The sequence below is a fragment of the Heliangelus exortis genome, chromosome 9, assembly GCF_036169615.1.
Source record: "Heliangelus exortis chromosome 9, bHelExo1.hap1, whole genome shotgun sequence".
Lineage (NCBI taxonomy): Eukaryota > Metazoa > Chordata > Aves > Apodiformes > Trochilidae > Heliangelus > Heliangelus exortis.
In genome coordinates, this window is record NC_092430.1 from 24,790,978 (window position 1) to 24,809,980 (window position 19,003).

The window sequence follows — 19,003 nt, forward strand, 5'->3', positions numbered from 1 at the left end:
GCTGTCTTCAAGGAGTGGAAGATCAAGCCCTAAAGCTGTACTTTTATTTTTTAAGGAAGGCTCAGGGTTCTGGCAGACATCCTCTGCATTCACACAGTCTCAAACCCTTCCCCACTTACCTGGATCCTATGGAGAATGATTCCATAGGATGAACTCAGAGCCAAAAAAATTTATTTGTGGCAAGGAGGAGACCGTTGCATTGAACAAGCACAGAAATAATTGTCTTGCTGAACTCTGACAAGGGAGAAAGTTCTGCTGATTATTTTCATGCGTTAACAAACAGAATTAAATAATCTGGGAGATCTTCAGAAAGATTAAATATCATTTAAAGGCCAAGTATTAATTTATTAAACTTATTATTTCACATCAGTAGTGCCCTCAAGGCTGTTCTAAGCCTTGAAAAAGATGCTGCAGTGCTACAGCTACAGAACTGATTTTTGGGTACCCCTGGAGGCTCAGTTCTGAGCAGCACTTCTTGTTAAACCAAGGTGAATCTGGGGATTCTGTAACAATTTACAAGTTTAAAGATTTTATAGATATATATATATATATACATAGTGGCTACAGTGTATTCAAACTGCTGTATCACCTAGAAAATCAGAATTTCTTTCAGCCACACAAAATAAAGAGGATTTATTTTCTGTGCAAGTTAAAGTGTGGAAAAAATTAGTCTCATTACCAGGCTTAATAAAATGCCTGAGACTGGTGCAGTTGTAGTAGGAAAAAACCTTGCAAATCAAAGCTTTTTTTTTTTAAAAAAATTTGTGCTAATCCATTAAAGTGCTTTTAAGTGTAAAGTTTTTTTTAATGTACTGAAACTAGGTGGTTTAGCCAAGGATCTGAAGTTTCAAAGCCCATTTGCTTGTCAAAAGATCAGAGTAGCAAGGCACATTAATACTTCTTAAAAAAAAGAAAACCCACAGAGATTGGTCATATCTATGTACACTGGTATGGAAATAAGCAATGCAGCACCATTATCTTCTCTGAAGAAACTCCACTCAGAGAATGGAGGCAATTTATTTCTTGCTGCTTTTGGTGGGAACAGGTGTTCCTTTCACACTGAGATTCTCTTTGGGCTCCCTGGAACCTGCAGCTGGTTTCTCTCTGAAAGAAAACAAAAAATTCACTCAACATTCACCAAGAGGGTGAGGGAACACCTTTTGCCAACCACTTATGCAGAGGTGGTGTTATTTCAGTTGTAAATTTTCCAGTGTTCCCAGCACTCTGCCCTCTCCTTATTCTGCCAGGAAACTTTTTACCTTCTTGCTCCCTCTTCCTTGGGTATGTGATGAATACTTCTGTACTTTGGAGCTTCCAAAGTGCTTCTGGATCTGGATGGCTTGAACTTCATGACCTCTTTCTGCCACTCTTCATCAAAGGTCTGGGCTTCGGCTGAAAAAGAGTTAAAAGTTTACTTCTTATTTTCAACAAGTGCAAACAAGAGAGAAAAAAAAATAATGCACATTAGAGGGTTTGAAAAGGTTTTTTTTTTTTTTTTTACACTTGTCATCCATGGCTCTCCTGAAAACTGTTTCCAGGGGAGCAGTAAAAGACAACTGAAGGTTAATGGCAGAAGGATTTGTTTGGAATAGAAAAATAAAACCTCAAAGTCATTATGTTGTAAAAGCAGATCCACATTCTAACCACACAGATCTTAAACACGTCTCCTGTTAGCCACGAACACAGCAAAAAGCTTGTTGGAAACAAACAAACAAGAAATTATTAGAAGTTCAAATCTGAGAAGCAAACAGTGCCAAGTGCACTGCCACACAAGAGGCTGTCAGCATTCCTATCAGCTGGGAAATCTGAAAAATTCCCTGTGAGATGACCCCAGCTGGAACTTCCCAATCAGGATGGGAAACCCCAGTGTAAAGGCAGCAGGGAATGGGCTGGCAGGACCTACTTTCATCCAGGTTGATGAATTCTTGGTTCATTTCTTCATCCCCAGTCTTGCTGTTCCTTGATTTTTTAATGACATGAGCACGATCATGGATGTGGTGACCAATAGCCATTTTCTCCAGTCCACTTTCAGAATCCTTAAGTGCTCTTCTTGTCTCCTTAACCTGTGCAAAGAAGGGAGCTAAGTGTCCTTCCAAACAAAAAAAGTTGAAAATAAAAACCCAACTGTCTTCCCCAAAGGTTTTACATCTTTCTTTAGAAAAGCCAGGGGTTTTTACAGGCTGTTTTATTTACTGTGTTGGCTGAAAATGCACCAAAGCACAGAGCACATGTATTTTTTTTTTTGTCAGCAGTGATCAAGAACATCTAAAGCTTCTTAAGTCATGTACACACTGGATATTAACTGTTGGGGGGATTAAAAAAAAAAAAACAAAACCAAACCACCTTATCTAAAAATGCTACATGCAGACAAATCTTCAACATTCTCCTTGACCACAGGAGTCAGAACCAGTGCCAGTGTTCTCAGCATGAAGGGAAAAGGCATTAGTGGGTTATGTTGATTGGCTTGAGCCCCAGGCAGCCACTTCTCCCTGTGCCCATAGGTGTATAATTAGAACCTTTTTGATAACTGAGTGTCTGCTTGAGCCTGGGCACATCCCACAGCCAATCCTGCCCAGCAGCCTTGGCCAGCACACATCCAGGCTGTCAGGAACCTTGCTGCAGGGGTCACGTTCTCATTTCTCAGTAGAATGAGAGGCAGCAGCTGCAGGGAAGTCAGTGAGAGGGCAGCTCCTGCTGAAGGGGGTGATCTGAGCCTTGTTTTGCATCAGACTGCCTCTTGCTGCCTTGTGTTTTAGACAGAATTCTAAATGTACAAGAGTTAATTCCAGCAAAGAGAGAGATTCTGGGGACAGGCTTGAGGAATCAGCTGTTCTGGCACTCTGTTTTTCCAGGCTGTAACAGGAATCCCATTTATTTAGATGCATGCAAATTACAAGGAAGAAAACAGCACTTCAGCTTCAGGAGCCTCCTCCAGAGCAATATTTATTTTTCTAAATTATAAGAGTAGCTGTCTGCAGTAAACAAGAACCTGAAGGGAAGTGTGGTTTGGTGTGGATGTCCTTAGATTCTGGTCATTCCATAGCCCCTTCCTGCTGCCCCTCAGCACTACTTACACCTCCTGGAGCTGTGCGGGTCTGAGCTGAAGCCTGGAAAACTTTTGGGGGTTCATCTCCTACTTTGGAGTATGTCATGACAGAGGAGGAGCTGAAGGTGTGTGCATCTGGATGGACAGAGAGATCATCCTGCAAGCAACAGAGACAAGAACAGTTAAACTTGGGGGTAATAGGTGGGTCTTGTATTCTGTCATTATCTTATTATGAAAAAAAACACCTCTGAAAAATTAACCCTCAGTCCTGGGCCTCAGATTCTTCCCTCTTCCTGGGATGAAACCTTGGCATGTCCTGACTCTTGTCCCCTGTGTCCCCTGTGTCAAACAAATGGGCTGCAATAAGCAGCTGCCAAGGTTTGCCCTGGTGGAGGTGGGTTTGGTGGTGAAGGAACAAGTCCAGCACCAGCCTTGTGACATCCAGTGCACACCAAGGCAGGCAAAGAGCTGAGCTGGAGGGGGGGGCTTGAGCAAAAATGGTCCCAGAGGATTTCCCAAGGCCATCAGAACACAGCTGAGAGACTCAGCAACACTTCATGCAGTGGTGTTGTCTTCAGAGAGAAGAAAAACAGCACTGACAAGAAAAGCAGAGGAAAATCTCAATGCAAGGTGGCATTTAGGTGCTGGCAGCCTGGTTGGTTTTAAGGGTCCAGCAACATTTTGCTCCTTCACTTAAGGTGTCAGCTCTGGCAACAGCCAGAAAGCAGACAGCTCCCAGCAGTTCTGCCCCCTGGAGCAGCAGGCATACATTTAAAGTCCTGGGGTTAGCACTAAATCAGTGACAGAACAGAGAATTCTTACCATGTACTCAGGAAAAAAAAAATAAAATTAAAATTTCTTACTATCTGCTTGAGACTAATAACTTTTTTTTTTAGTTAATATTTTAAGCAGTTGTCATTCTCCAACGCAATTAATTTTAGAATACATTTTCAAACACTCACAAATTTTTTTTGCATTTCCAGCATGGTGTTTCTCATATTTGCCATCATCCTGTCCATTGCAAAAAAAGGTTCCCCAAAATCTGCATCCTGGTAAAAGAAAAGACATTAAAATTAAAAACAAATTCTTCTGACTCCTCAAATTCTGAGGCTGTTTAAAAAAAAAAAACAACAAAACCCATGCATTTTTAATGCAAACCAGACCATCAGAAAGGCTTTTCACAGACTGCAGTTCAGACACAGACGAGCCAAAAATGCATCTTTTAGAATGAAAAGTAGAAAGCTAGCATGGGGATTTGATTCTTAAGTTGGAAGTACTGGAGAGACAGAAGATCTGACATTCAAATATCAAAACTGAGCTCACATGGTGACCAGTTCACAACAACTATTTTCATCCAGCTTCTCATCTCTCTGCTGCTGCAGGGAAGTCCTATCTGACTCAGAAAAAGCACCATAAAAAGCACCATATGGCCCTCCAGGCCTCAGCAGCTACTCAGGAGCAGATTATTTCTGCTACACAAATCCCTGAGTGCAGCTGGGATCCCACTCAGCATCAGCCCAGCAGCAGAGGAGACTCAGGGAAGGGCAGTGGGGATACCCCAGAGCCCCATGATTGGGATTTTAATGGCAGTTTCATTATTTGCTGCTGCAGATGTGTTCAATACAACATTCACCAGTTTTGTTCCAGGAAAGCAGATGATCCACAAGGATAGATACTAAGGACAGGTTTGGGCAGGATGGATCCACCCCACACTCCTCCAGCTGCTTGGAAACACTCAGAATTTCACTGCATTCACTTCAACAGCTTTATAAAAATCTGAAGTTTATGCACAAAACTCAGGTAAAAAAAAAAGTTTGAGTAAAACTCAAGGATGGAGAAATCTCCAGTTTGCTGCTTCATTACCACAGCACAACACACACTCCAGGCTGCCATCTTCCCTCTACACTCAAAGCTTGGAGTCTTTTTACTCCAGGGATTAATTTCAGGATTTTTCCTGCAATAATCCCTCTTCTCTAGGCAAGATTTCCTTCACATCCATCAGGGGGCAAGCACCAACATGGCCAAGCAGAAAAGCCACCTCAAGCAGCAACTTCTCCAATCTTGACATCAGCATATTTAGTCCACCCTCACATTTTCATTTAATAAGGAAAACCAAGAATTATTTTAAAAATCTTTAATTCTGTTGTTCCCTCTACCCAAACCCCAAGAGAAGCACTGTGCAAGCAGTCAGGAATCAGCTTTTGTCCATGCTTTAGTCAGGCAGACAGTATGCATGTATCAGCCAGAGCTCCAAGGATCACTGCTCCTGGGATACTGACCATTCTGCCAAAGCCTGCAAAGGGCATGAGGGAGAAGCTGGGTGCCTGGAAGGAAAAGGATTAAAAGCAGCTTTTATTGGATCTGGTATCAGGTACAGCAGGAGTAACTTCTACACACACCAATTCCTTATCCAGCAAGTGATATGAAACATTTCCAATCAAATAAAGACAGGCACTCAAAAGGACCCTCCTCAAGTTTACAGGGTTTTCCACCTCTACAATATGAAGCAGTCTCTGGGTGTAGAAGAGGAATATTTTCCACTAATGTTCCTGGAAAGCAACCACATCTAATAAGACATTTTCCTTTGGATGGAGGAGAAGCACTTGGAGCTGGAAGTTGAGAAATTTGGATAGCACAGCAACCTTTGTACTAAAATTATTAAAAGTGCAGTGCTTCAGGATCACCTGCTCCTCTGAAAACACTTCATTCCACAGAACCCTGGAAGGCCATGAAAATCAGCAATCAACTGACCCTTTAATGCAAATGTCTGTAATTACATTTCACAAGGCTGGCACACAATTTGAGCATTTAAAAAAAAAAAAAAAATGAAGTACCACAGCTAGCTGAGCTGCTCCCAAGCCCTCTTGATGTATTATTAGAGCTTGAAGAAAATATAAAATATTTTTCTCAAAAAGACCCTTACATCCCTTGTGATAATTAAAATGAAGTCTCTCTTGTCAGCAGTTTCAAAGGTCACTGCAAAGAAGTTGTAGGCAAATCTATCATCATCACAGACAGAATCACCCAAAGACAAATCCCCCATGAGCAAATTCCCCTCTGCAGTTGTATAAATAGATGTAGCTATAAACACCAGCAAATACAGTTCCTGTTTGAGCAGCTGACACTGGATCTCCCTAGAGGCCAAGGCAGTGCTGGGAAACACACTGGTGCTTCCAGGAAACCAAGACTGGAGTTACATAAAAACCTCCCCACTGAGGGGCTGGTTAGACACAAGTACCAAACCCTCCAGTGACTCAAGTACAGAAATAAAGAATTACCTGATTCTTGAATACCTTTGAGCTCCTTCAGACTGCTGTCCCACTTAAAATGTACTGACAGAAAAGAATATTTATTCTATGTACATCAAGTACATTGAAGACATTCAGAAATAAGTTGTTAGTAATTAAAACTTGATAAACTGTTTTGTAATACACATTAAAAGCTGTTCAGCTGCCTAACACCAGGACAATCAGACACCCAAACAAACCTGCACTATCTCAAGATGCTTCACCCCATTCCTCTTGCTCATATCCTTTCCTCCTCCCTCCAAGAGGCTAAAACCTGACACCACAAACCTGCTTGAGAAAGCAAAAGCATTTTCAGATTTGAAGGCTATCTTGGCACTTGTTGAGTTGATGCAACTTTTAGGCATGTTAGAGTTTAATTAAACATAGAATTACAACTATCAGTAAGCAGCATGGGGGGTTTCAACAAAGTATTTACAGGCCAGTAAAGATAATCCTTTTTTTCCTACATAAAAATTTAATTAAGTGTTTGAATCACTTGTGGAGGGAAACCAGTAAAAGCACTTTGAGACAAAAAGGCTCAAGTAAGAAGTGCTGAGTCTTCTGTGACATCTGACAACTTTTAGGTGAAACATGAGGCACATCAAGATGGAAAAATTTTAGCAGGTGTGGAATTCTTTTGTTCTTATCAAAACAGCCCAGTGCTCTTCCACCTTTAACTCCTTCCTGTAGCCACAGAGAAACATTTTCTATGCCTCACATTTCTTCCTCAGTGCCAGGAAGAAGGGATGCAAGCACTCAGTGTATTTGGGTCAGATTTAAAATATTTTTTGTCAGGGACACAAAAGTCTGATCAGTTTTCATGCTGAACCCAGGCCTAAGGATCTGCTCCAGCAGAGGAAAGATCACCACCAGTTAGTTACAGCCCCAGCTATATTTGAAACTGGCTGGTAAGGTATGAGCACAGAGGAAGGAATCTGGCAGTTACCCTTTTGACTTGCAGGTGATTGTCTGGGGTTCAGCTGTGTTTATTAAGCTCTAACTATCTAGGTTTGAACAACCACCACCCAGTCTGGCCGAGTGCCACAAGCCCTTGTAGTTGGTTTTGCCTTCTAACTGCTTTTTAAAATCAAATGTGATTTGTTGAAGAGACCATTCAGCTGCAAAATATTTAGTCTGGTGGAGGGAAAGGAAGTAACTTCAAGCTTACAGCCTTGCTAAATACAGCAATTAGATAAGGTTTAGCTACACAAGCTTAAGATACAATTGTCCTGAATGTCCAGAGAGTTGAAAAGCTACTGTGGAAAACACAGATCGCTGCCAGCTCGGTTTCAGATGGGCTTTCAGAGAAATTTTCCTATCAGTTCCCCTGATCTGTAATTCTTGCAGTCTTGTACCTAGAGGAAACACCAAGGATCTGACCAATTGGAGCATGAAGCCTTTATCCACAGCTGAAAAGTTGAAGCAGAGTTTAAAATATCTGTGTGGCTACTATTGAGGTGGCTGCAACACAGGCTTGTGTTCCACAAAGAGAAATAACTAGACACAAGATCCTGAGGTGCAGAGTGAAGGCATCATTAAGGTACCTTTGTAAGTACAGTTAGCATAAAAAGTGTACAGAGAAGGTTCTGTGTTTGGACATTTTAAATACCTTTCTGCAATATAAACATTTATATTATTATAGAAACAAGTAACATAAAGTTATATACAAGTTTATGTTTATATAAAAACATTTATACCAATGTTTTAAAAACCTTTATACCATATATTACATAAACAAGTAATATAAGGTTGTATACAAGTTTATATATATGTTTATATAAACCCCATTTATACCAATGGTATAAAAACCATTTATACCAATGGTATAAAAACCATTTATACCAATGGTATAAAAACCATTTATACCAATGGTATAAAAACCATTTATACCAATGGTATAAAAACCATTTATACCAATGGTATAAAAACCATTTATACCAATGGTATAAAAACCATTTATACCAATGGTATAAAAACCATTTATACCAATGGTATAAAAACCATTTATACCAATGGTATAAAAACCATTTATACCAATGGTATAAAAACCATTTATACCAATGGTATAAAAACCATTTATACCAATGGTATAAAAACCATTTATACCAATGGTATAAAAACCATTTATACCAATGGTATAAAAACCATTTATACCAATGGTATAAAAACCATTTATACCAATGGTATAAAAACCATTTATACCAATGGTATAAAAACCATTTATACCAATGGTATAAAAACCATTTATACCAATGGTATAAAAACCATTTATACCAATGGTATAAAAACCATTTATACCAATGGTATAAAAACCATTTATACCAATGGTATAAAAACCATTTATACCAATGGTATAAAAACCATTTATACCAATGGTATAAAAACCATTTATACCAATGGTATAAAAACCATTTATACCAATGGTATAAAAACCATTTATACCAATGGTATAAAAACCATTTATACCAATGGTATAAAAACCATTTATACCAATGGTATAAAAACCATTTATACCAATGGTATAAAAACCATTTATACCAATGGTATAAAAACCATTTATACCAATGGTATAAAAACCATTTATACCAATGGTATAAAAACCATTTATACCAATGGTATAAAAACCATTTATACCAATAAACATTATTTAGTAAACATTTGACAAGCATTATTATGTTTTGTTCCATTTTGTATATTAAGTGTTGAATAAAACTTGTTACCAGGCCTAACAGAAACATGGCTGGCAATGTTTTAATGCTTCAACAACAAGCATTAAGGCACCAAGAGAGGGGCTCTTCCCATTGCAGTCAGCAAGGAAACAATCCGACCCAGGCTGCAACAGCTGAGCCAAACCTCTGCTTCCCCTGGACCAAGTGAAGAGAAATGGCAAGGTGAAGCCAGCTGTTTCAGCAGGAGATGTAAATCCCACGTAGCAGCCCCTGGAGCTGCAGAAAACACTTACTCTGCCATTTCCTCTCCGGGCAAGCCGGGAGTCCTGGCGCGGCCCCCGCTCTCCTGCGCTCTCCCCACCATCTGTCAGGCTGCGGAATGGATCCCTGCCAAAGGGATCAGAGAAGCTCCTCATCATCTGCCTCATGTGTTCATGGTGTGCAGCAAAAGGATCCCTGGGAGGAGAGAGTTCACACACACAGTCAGCAGCTTTCACTCCATCCTACGGAAAACGGCTCCGAAATTTTTTAAATTCCCTTGTTTTGGGTTTTTAAATCATTGTGCGTGGTTCTTCGGGAAAAGTCTTGATTTTAACAGGACCTAACTGAGCAATGTGCTGCTGCTCCTCACAAACTCTCACTTCTTTCACTTCTCCCATCTCTCTGGCTGGACAGGTGCTTTAGTTCTGTTGTCTTCTCAGCTGCCTTGGTTGCTCTCCTACACTCTTGCATATCCATGTTGTTTTTTCCTCCTTCATCTTTTCCAAAAAAAAAATTCCATCCTTTGCAGCCATCTTTAACTCCAGTCTATGTTCACTATCTGCCAGGACCTATAAAACTGACCTATATTTTATTTACCACTACTTCCAGAAGACTCTTCCTGGCTTTTTGCTTTTGTGTTACTTTTCCCCTTCTCTTCTCCTCTTTGTAAACACTCAGCCTTTCCAAAAAGCTGCAGAACTACACCAGAAATCCCAAAGCCTGCAGGTAAAACATTGCTGAATTCTCCATTACTTATGACTTAATTCTTTTGCATTCCCTAATTTGTACAAGAACTAAAGACTTCAGACTGAGTCCAGAAGAGCAGCAAAGTATTATTTGGTTATAAGCACAATATATGATCAGCACTGCTGGTTATGGTGCCAGGCTACAGACCACTTGACACAAACCCCATGCTGCCCTTCCTGCCTTCACCTCCATTTTCTCCTTTGCTATTCCACTGGAAGCCACTTTATTAAGTCATTTTCCAGCTATATTTACTTATACTGACCAGCACCTCATCTTCCTTCCTATTTCCTGACATTCCCCAGACACCCCAACCTTTCCTGGGACACCTCATACCTCCCTGAAGCTTCAGGCTGTTCATTCCTCAGTCCCCAAACACCTTCCTGAAGAGCCCTTGTGTTCCCCACCCCTCCCATGAGTTTCCACACCCCACGGCCCCTTTCATCTCTTTGCTTGGTGCCCTCTTTCTTCTCCAGTGCCAAATGTGCATTTTTATTACAAGAAACAAGCTTACAAACACGATTTTCAAACAAGACCTTTTTTTAGCACGCTGTCCCTCTAAGCTATGAGCAGAATTAACTCACCCCAGTGCAAAGCAACCTTCAGAGTCAAGAGGCAGAGCTGTTTGTCAGCAGACCCTAATCTGCCCCACTCACATGGCTGCTGGCTCTGACTTCTGGCCCGACCTGATAAGCAGCTCAGGCCCAGCAAGGGTCCCCTCACTTTCCACAGGATGAAGAGCAGATGGAAAAAGGCACTGCAGGAGCCAAGGAGAGGGAAGCAGAGGAGCACTACCTCATACTGCCACCAAATCTGCTCTGACACCACCACCTTCAATTGGTTGCTTATCAAAACACAACTATGAGCTGTGTTCTGTCAGTAACTTCTGCTTAACAAAATTTCTCTCTGGTCCTTTACAGTTTAAAATAGGAGGACACACATCAGTTATCTGCAACACATCACGAGACTGCAGAGATTTACTGTAGAAACTAAAAAGTGTTGAACTGAGTGTGCTTAATGTGCTGTAATACATCTCACCTGACACAAAATACTGCTTTACACCTTGTGAAATTGTCCTTTTTGCCTCAATTTCTCTGGGCCATTCACCCTCCACTACAACCATTTGATACACATACCCACATCTAACACTGTGGGGTTCTGCTCTTGCTTCTTAAAAAAAAAAAATGTTTAGGAAACCTTTACTTATAAAATTTATAAAACAGCTTCTCACTATCAGAGATAGGGAAGTAAGATCTATGCTGTTCCCACATTTAGAAACAGAAATTAGGTCTCCCAGCACCCTAGGGCCATTTTAGGGAGCAGTTGATAAGATCTGGTGTTGCCAAACCCCTAAAGAAACACCACAATTTCTGTGGGGCAAAACCACTGGAAAGCCAACAGGGAACCAGTCTGGAAGATAAAGGCTTCCAAGGAATGACACCTACAACTCTGACAGCTCTGGTGGCTGAAACTCAAAACCAGAGCTACAAAGGAGTGTGTCACCCTTGAAAAAAAACATATATATTTTTAACCAAAGTCTCTCCAGTAAAGGATGCAAGATCTTAAGTTCTTTGTTCAAATCCCAGATTTTATAGGAAGGCAACAGGTGGAGTTACCATTCAGTTACCATTGAGCACACCCGACTTCAAATCTGACCTTTTTAACAGGAGGAGGGGCAAAAAGGACTTTTGATGAGGGAGACATGATTTCTGCACACTTTGTTTTATTCTACCATAAAATTAATGGGGGGAAAGTGGGTTCTGTCAGGGGTTTGTTTAGAGAATCTGTGCCTTTCAGCATGTTATTTTCAAAATTAAGTCCTGAATGGGAACAAGTGATTTGTACATGTTGTTCCACTGTTGTGCAGTTAAATTCTAATTAGTGGTTAATCTGCCCTTACCCTGACATTCAGGTGTTAAAAACAAAAAGGTTTAGCCTCCAAAACCAAGTTCCAAGCTACAACAGCAGCACACAGGCATTAAGAAGGGTGATGCTGCTAACAACAGAAACCTGATTTGCACCAAGACAGCTCACTTGGTAAATTCTTCAATCACTCAGCAAAGTTTCAGGCTCTGCAGCTCAGCTGAAACCTTTCATGGTGTTATACTGAAAGTATAATATCACTCCTTACTTCTAGGTATGTTTCTGGTCAGCTGAGAAGCTGAACAGTAAGTTTATTATTTTTAAAAACTGTACTTCACATTAGATAGGGTTTTTGTGTGTGTAATTGGGAAGTTATGTAAGCCTGAAGCTGCAGAATCACAGTGGGGATAACACCTGGAACAACAGAACAAAAGCTGGGCTTTAGTAAATTAAAACCAGAGGCCAACTGCACTTGGCAGAGAAGCAGCCACAACTTCTGCACCTGTCCAGGCTCTTTGGGCTGAAGCTCAGCTGGGCCTGGGCAGTGCTCTGTCTGAGTGACTGACTGGTGGTTCCCTGGGACAGCTGCTCTTTTGCTTTTAACCCAGGCACTATTTCCAGTGCAGCAGTCAAACCCTCTCCTTGTGAGGCAAGAGTATTACCCTGTTCTGGAAGCTAATCTTATCTGAAGTCATAAGCTCATTTCCTTAACTACATGCAGAACAGATTTACAAGGACAGTGCCAAGAACATGCAGCTCAGTATCAATCTCCCATCTTTTTCTCACACACTCCCTGCTCTCATCTTCTGCAGTTCCCCCCCAGATGGTTTTAAAATGAGGTGGGTGGCTACAATGAAGATGAATAACTGCTATTTCAAAAGCACTCTGCAAATCCCAACTAACAAGACATCCTTCCCATTCTTACTTTATTTTCACACAGAAGATTTCCACAGGGAAGTTTTCCCCACAGGTAACTGAGGAGTGGGTACAAGAGTGCACTTATTGAAACCAAGTGCACAAATCCACCTTGCTCAGCTTCCAGAGCAATCCCCCTGCTAGGAATGTGCTTTTGCAGCTGAGCAGCAGACTCTGCTTTAAGAGGCTCAAACAGAGCCCCAGCTAGAATGTCCTGTAACTAAGAGATGCAGTCAACAAACCCACATCACAAGGCCTGCTGTGTTACCCTTCCTCACCCACCCCCCTGCATTACTCCTTCTCTTTGCTTCTAATTAAGCTCCGTATAGTTTTTTTCCTAAAGACAAGATACTTACTAAAAAAAAAAAATAAATCACTCAAGCTCCTCAGAGTTCTCCAATCACTTTCTTACCTGCTGCATCTCACTGTTTCTGTCAAAAGACAAAAACAGGGCCAGAGTAGAGACTTCAGCTGTTTTGGCCATCCCAAATACTGGGGAGTATTGGTATAACACACCCAGGTTAAGGTTAGAGGGGCAAACAAAGTTTCCCAGGAGAAATAAAACTCGTTTCAGAGCTGAATCCATGCTCTACCCCAAGCACAACCCCTGTCCTCATGGCAGGGAAATGAAAAAGCTGCACATCTGTGGAGCTAACACATCAACATCCCCTCAGGAAACCTCTACAAAGACACACTTTGCCTTCAAGATCTCATGTGCACTTTTGCAAAGTTTTAGTGACAGAAAACCCGGTTTATGCACTGACAAGAGGTAAAAAAAATAAATCTAGAACAGCTGGAATATTCAGCACCTGTCCACTTTAAGACACTAAAAAAACCCAGCAAAAAAACCAAAAAACCCACAAACAAAAAACCCCAAACAAACAAAAAAATCCGAACAAAACCAAAAAACTCCCCTAAATTAAGACACTGAAAGCAAGGGAGAGGATTTTTTAATAGACGCCACAAGTACCTCACAATTAATTTCTTCGCTGCACTAAGGTTACAAACATTGCTGAAGAACGGAGCGAGAGACAAGACTCATGTATTTAAAACCACTGGCAACCATTTACCCCCCCCCAGCTCACCAGAGGAGCCGGGATGCAACAACGGGCAACCGTGATGCGGGGCAACAACGACCTCGAAGCGTTTGTCTGGGCGAAGCCGGAGAGCTCGGCGGCCTCCCCGTCCCCTCACACCCGCACCCCGACCTCCCCGTCCCCTCACACCACGTTCCCTCAAACCCCCCCGCTTCGGCCTCCCCATCGCCTCACACCCACGTCGGTCTCCCCGACCCCTCAGACCCCCCTCGGTCTCCCCATCCCCTCACACTCCCTCCCCCGGCCTCCCCGTCCCCTCACACCCACCCCGTCCCCTCAGACCCACGGCGGTCTCCCCGTCCCCTCACACCCACCCCGGCCGCCCCTTCGCAGACTCCCCCCACAGCACCGTTGCCGCCCCCCAGTCCCTCCCGATGCTCAGGAGGTCTCCAGAGCCCTGTGGGCCGCGGGCGCTGCCCTCACCGGAAGAAGGGATCCTCCTCGAAGCAGCGTCCCAGACCCCCGAACATGGCTGCGGCTGCCAGCGGTGTGAGCGACCCCGGACCCGCCGGACCCTGACGACGGCTCCCGCCTCACCACGTGACCCGCTCCCCGCGCTGCTATTGGTTGCCGCGGCGGTGACACACCCAGCGGGGCGGGGCCCAGCTCGTTGCCGCCGTTGCCATGGTAACCGCGGGTTGCGGCCTGGGCCCAGCGGGGAGCGCAGCAGCCCCGGGCCGCCCCTTCCTTCAATGCTGCCCCTTCCTTCCACGCCGCCCCTTCCCCTTCCATGCTACCCCTCGGTCTGCCTCTCCCGAAGCCCCTTTTTGCCCTCGGGGTAGGGGAGCGCAGCCCCCGCCCTGAACGAGGAGGCCCGGCCCTCACCTCAGCTCCTGTCAGGCGCTGGCGGGTGGGTGCTGTGGGCACGGCTCAGGCCGCTGCCCCCTGCTTGGGAATTTAAAAAATAATAGTTTTATTTTTTTCCAGTAGGTGGCAGTAAAATAAAGCGACTGTAAAGCGACAGGCTGAGAGGGGAGGCTCTGGAGGATAAGTGGCACCCCAGTCCTAAGCATCCCCGGCCGGCAATAAAATCAGCTCCAGCTACCTGTGCCAGCAAGACACAGCAATGAGGGAAAACTGAGGCAAAGGAGGAAGGGCTGCAGGGAGCTGGGAGTCAGGATTAGGATTCACAGCAGCTCAGCACAAGGTAGATCCCATTCCTGAGGCCCCACGGCCCACTCCATGGTGCTTACTGGTTAAGCAGAAAAAGGGCTCTGTCGTCTGGGCTGGAAGCAGCAGCTCCCAGATCAGCTGTAAAGGATGGAAAGCTTCCTGAAACCAAGGAACATTTCAAGGAACAAATGGGGTAAATGGATGGGGAGTGTTACCCGAGTGTCCTGAAGAGCAGGGTGGTTGTGAACACCGTGTGTGAGAACTGGGGTTACAGGGAATCCCAGACTGGTTCGGGATAGAAGGGACCTTAAAGCCCCCCCCAGTGCCCCCCCTGCCATGGGCAGGGACCCCTCCCACAGCCCAGGCTGCTCCAAGCCCCATCCAACCTTCAACAGTGCCAGGGATGGGGCAGCCACAGCTTCTCTGGGCAACCAGGGGCTCAGCACCCTCACACCAAAGGATTTTCCCCTCAGACCTCATCTCAATCTGCTCTCTTCCAGTTTCAAACCATCGCCCCTCATCCCATCACTCCAGGCCCTTGCAAAAAGTCCCTTTCCAGCTTTTCTGTAGGCTCCCCACAGGGACTGCAAGGTAGACAGTTTGGAAGAACAAGAGTTGTAGGAATCTCCCCTTCATCCTCTGTAACATGGAGAAAAAAATCTACCTGTTTGGAAAAAATTCTCCTGGTCTAGATGGCCAAGTGCCTCAGAGCTGTCAGCCTGGGGGGTATTTCTCCTCTTGCATCTCCTGTTGAGAGGCAGGAGAAGGCTCTCCCCTCCTCCTCACTTCTCTTTCAACATCCCAGAGTTTAGGGGAAAGACAGAAAAGGTGGTGAGGAGATGTCCAGGTGGGATCAGAGCACATCAGGGTGTTCAGCCAGGGAAGCAGATCCCTCGTTCCCCTAGGATCCATCCTGCTGCAGAAGCAGCTCTGCAGGTATTTTGCCCAAAGTGGAAAACTGACATAAAAGATGAATGAACTGAGCCTGCAATATTTTTGAAAAATATCAGTAATTGGGTGAGCATTGATTTTCCTGTCTCCTGATGTAGACTTCTCTGTAGATCCTGGTGAGTGGTGATGCTGCAGCCCTGAGATGCACTCCGGGCTGGAGGAGTTGTTCCAGTGGAAACACTGATGCTGAGTGACTGGTGGGCAGGGAAACATGACAGAAAAAGGGTTCCCCATTGATTCTGCTGGGGAAGCTGTGAACTGTTTGTCCATTTCTGATGAAAGATCAGCAAATAAATCAGGTGGTGCTCATGGAACTGAACTCCGACGCTTTGGGGCTTTGGAGAAAAGAAATTTCCTGCCAGTGCTGGTGTTAGCAGAGAACTTTGCTGCTGCTGCTCAGAGGTTTGTGCTTTGTTTCAACACAGAATTATTCCAAACATTGCTGTGATGCCATCCTCTGCACTGGAGTCAGACTGCAGGTGCTGAAGCTCTTTAAAACTCCTCTGGAGCTGTGGTGAACTCACGCTAGAAATGCCATCTGCAGGAGCTTCACCATCATGAGCAGGCCTTACAGAGTGCTCATTTATTAATTACTCATCATTATATTTTGATGAACAGACAGATGCCCTGGATCAGTTTGGTTTTTTGTTATTACAGCAGTTCATTAATATCCATGCCAGGGCATGCTGGATAGAATGTTCACTTAGTACTTGCTACAAAGCAGCCAGGTGAGCTTTCTTTAACAAAATTAACACAGCAGACACAAAACCTTGCAAGTTCTCATCCTCCTGAGGCTTTAACTTCTCTAAATGTTTGTCCTGGTGTGATTAACTTCTTCGCAGTCCCCTACCAAAACCTGACTGAGGATTTTTATTTTCTTTTCAGAGTATTTATTTACAATTTCTGACCATGGACACAAAAAAAGTTCAGTTAGTGCAGCAGAACCTTTGTGAGTAAGAAAAAACCCATTCCCCCTCCTGTGCATGGAGGAAACAGAACTGGGGAGCCTTCCAGCAGCTGCTCAGAGTCCAGCAGATCACCTCCACTTTGCTATTTGATTTTATGCAGCCTCTGACTCCAAAAGATGAAACTTCTTCCCCAGTCTGAGCAGATCCAGAGCAGGATCACCAGACAACCTGGTTAATTCTGGGGCTGCTGGTGGGAAGCTGAGCCCTGTGAGCAGAGAGCTCATTACAAGAGGCTCAGTGAGGGCATCAAGTCAGGACTTTATTTGCACAGAGTGGTATCTCTAATTGCTCAGGCCTTCTTCTGGTTTGTGTCTGCTTGAGTTAGACTTCTTTTGTGCAGATAAAAAGACTTCTGTAAGAAATCACCTCGGTGCAACAGCACTGTCAGTCTGGAGGGCATCTCCAATGAGATTAATGATGTCTGCCTTAATATGGGAAAACTTTGCATAAATGAGATTATGGTTTCTGCTGAAACCTGCCAACTCTTATTCATTTGCAGTAAATATTATCTTTAATTAAAAGTTTTAAGGTATCTTGTTCCTGAACTAATGAGATCTACAGTGATTTCCCTTAGGAATTAATTTACCTTCTTAATTCTTATTCATTTTGGTGATATGACTATTTAAATCTGATTCAGACTTCAGAGCTTTGTGGAACATACTCATCTAGAACAAAAGGTCATTCTGCCATATTGAGGGTTTGTTGGTATTTATAATTCTCTCTTCTCTCTCAACTCCTAAGACATGTGTTTGGGTTCCTGCCCCAAACATTTTCTACTCACAAGTCTGTTCCTCTTAACTCCCCATGCTGAGAGGTTCTTTTCCAGTTATTTCACTTTTCCTTATATTTTTTGCTCCACTCAGAGTGCAAATCAATTGTAGCAAGGCTGAAAAAAAAGATTGTGAGCAACTTATCCAGAACAGCAGAGCTATGTATAATACACCAAAATATCCTCTTTGCACAGACAAAAAGCACACCAAGAAAACAAAAATTATCTACTCCTTAGTTCATCATCAGGAAACATTTCTAGTGCAAGCTCATCTGAACCTTGAGACATCATCTCAGGCTCTTCAGCAGTGTTCAAAGCTGCCAGGGCTGACTGGATGGAACACCAGCTGGTTTCCAGGGGGGTCATTCTCCTAAATGAAGGGTAATGCTCCTAAAAGGGGCAAGACAAATAAACCCATCTCTCAGTGCTGAGCAGAGCTTTTTCTGTCCCTGTCTCTGTGAAATCCACAATGCCTCTTCAGAAGCACATTGAAGTAGTTAAGTTGAGCTGTACTTTGTGTGAGATGCAGGCTGGGGGGGTTGATTCCTGCTTTTTATAGGAAGAGGCTTTTGTCTTGTTGCTGTTATTTCAAGATTTTCCATTTTCGCCCCCAAGGATTTCTAATGGAAAACTTTTCTATGTTCACTATGAGGCTGTATATAATTAGGAAATATCTTTAAATTTCCTGTTCTGTTTTTGAAGCTGATTTTTTTAAAAAAAATTGGCTATTATACATAGACTGAAGTAGGGACTCCCAGCTGCGGGAGGTTCCTAACCCTGTACTTTCACCACCAGTGGGTAAGAAACCTGTTTTGTGGCCTCAGCAGAGTGTGCACTGGGCTCAGCCATATATAGCATTGTCACCCACTGCTACAAGCTGTTGATAACCTTCCATTTATAACTTCCTTGCAGACCAACTTCCTCCCATCACACACAAATTAGAGGATTATCAATAATGTACGAACTAATAAATAATGCTGCTGGGCTGTTGTCAGGGCAACAAATATCACTGAGGCTGCAAGAGAGATCCTCCAGTTGTGTCCAGGAGATTTGAAGCCTCCCTTGTCTGTAAGGCCTCAGCAAAGTAAAAAAAAAAAAAAAAAAAGATTTTTGTGTGTGTGTTTCTTTGAGGCAGCTGAAAGAACTGGTGGAATATATTCTGTTAGAGTCACAGGAAAGTGAGAGATCAGCTCCCTTGTAAAAACTGATACTTTATGTCATCTATTTATTTAAGAACTGTTTACAAAATACCAACATAAGCAATGTAAGAATTGCCAGATTGGATTCCCTGTAAATCCATGTGGTGTCCAGTAACTTATT

General features: G+C 43.3%; 1 protein-coding gene across 6 annotated transcripts; it reads right to left on the reverse strand.

Moving 5' to 3' along the window:
• Positions 1-603: 603 nt before the first annotated feature.
• On the reverse strand, positions 604-14,447 carry MLF1 (myeloid leukemia factor 1). Of its 6 annotated transcripts, none has more exons than XM_071752810.1 (8): positions 14,306-14,447; positions 9,296-9,458; positions 5,326-5,370; positions 4,009-4,095; positions 3,075-3,203; positions 1,904-2,063; positions 1,260-1,392; positions 604-1,104 (listed from the first exon to the last, which is right to left on the reverse strand). In XM_071752810.1, exons 1-8 carry the CDS (start codon positions 14,350-14,352, stop codon positions 1,017-1,019), a joined length of 852 nt encoding a protein of 283 aa, XP_071608911.1. In that variant the 5' UTR covers positions 14,353-14,447; the 3' UTR covers positions 604-1,016. The 6 variants fall into 6 exon arrangements, with proteins under 6 accessions (XP_071608911.1, XP_071608914.1, XP_071608915.1 ...); XM_071752813.1 differs by lacking the exon at positions 14,306-14,447 and adding an exon at positions 10,592-10,733; XM_071752814.1 differs by lacking the exon at positions 14,306-14,447 and adding an exon at positions 10,544-10,639.
• Positions 14,448-19,003: the final 4,556 nt, after the last annotated feature.

Coding starts and splice junctions, on each gene's coding strand:
- MLF1 (XM_071752810.1), bottom strand. CDS start 14,352: ATGTTCGGGGGTCTGGGACGCTGCTTCGAGGAGGATCCCTTCTTCCG. Junction 2,064..3,074: donor CCCGCACAGCTCCAGGAGGT/GTAAGTAGTGCT, acceptor TTCTTTGCACAG/GTTAAGGAGACAAGAAGAGC. Junction 1,393..1,903: donor ATTCATCAACCTGGATGAAA/GTAGGTCCTGCC, acceptor ACTCTTTTTCAG/CCGAAGCCCAGACCTTTGAT.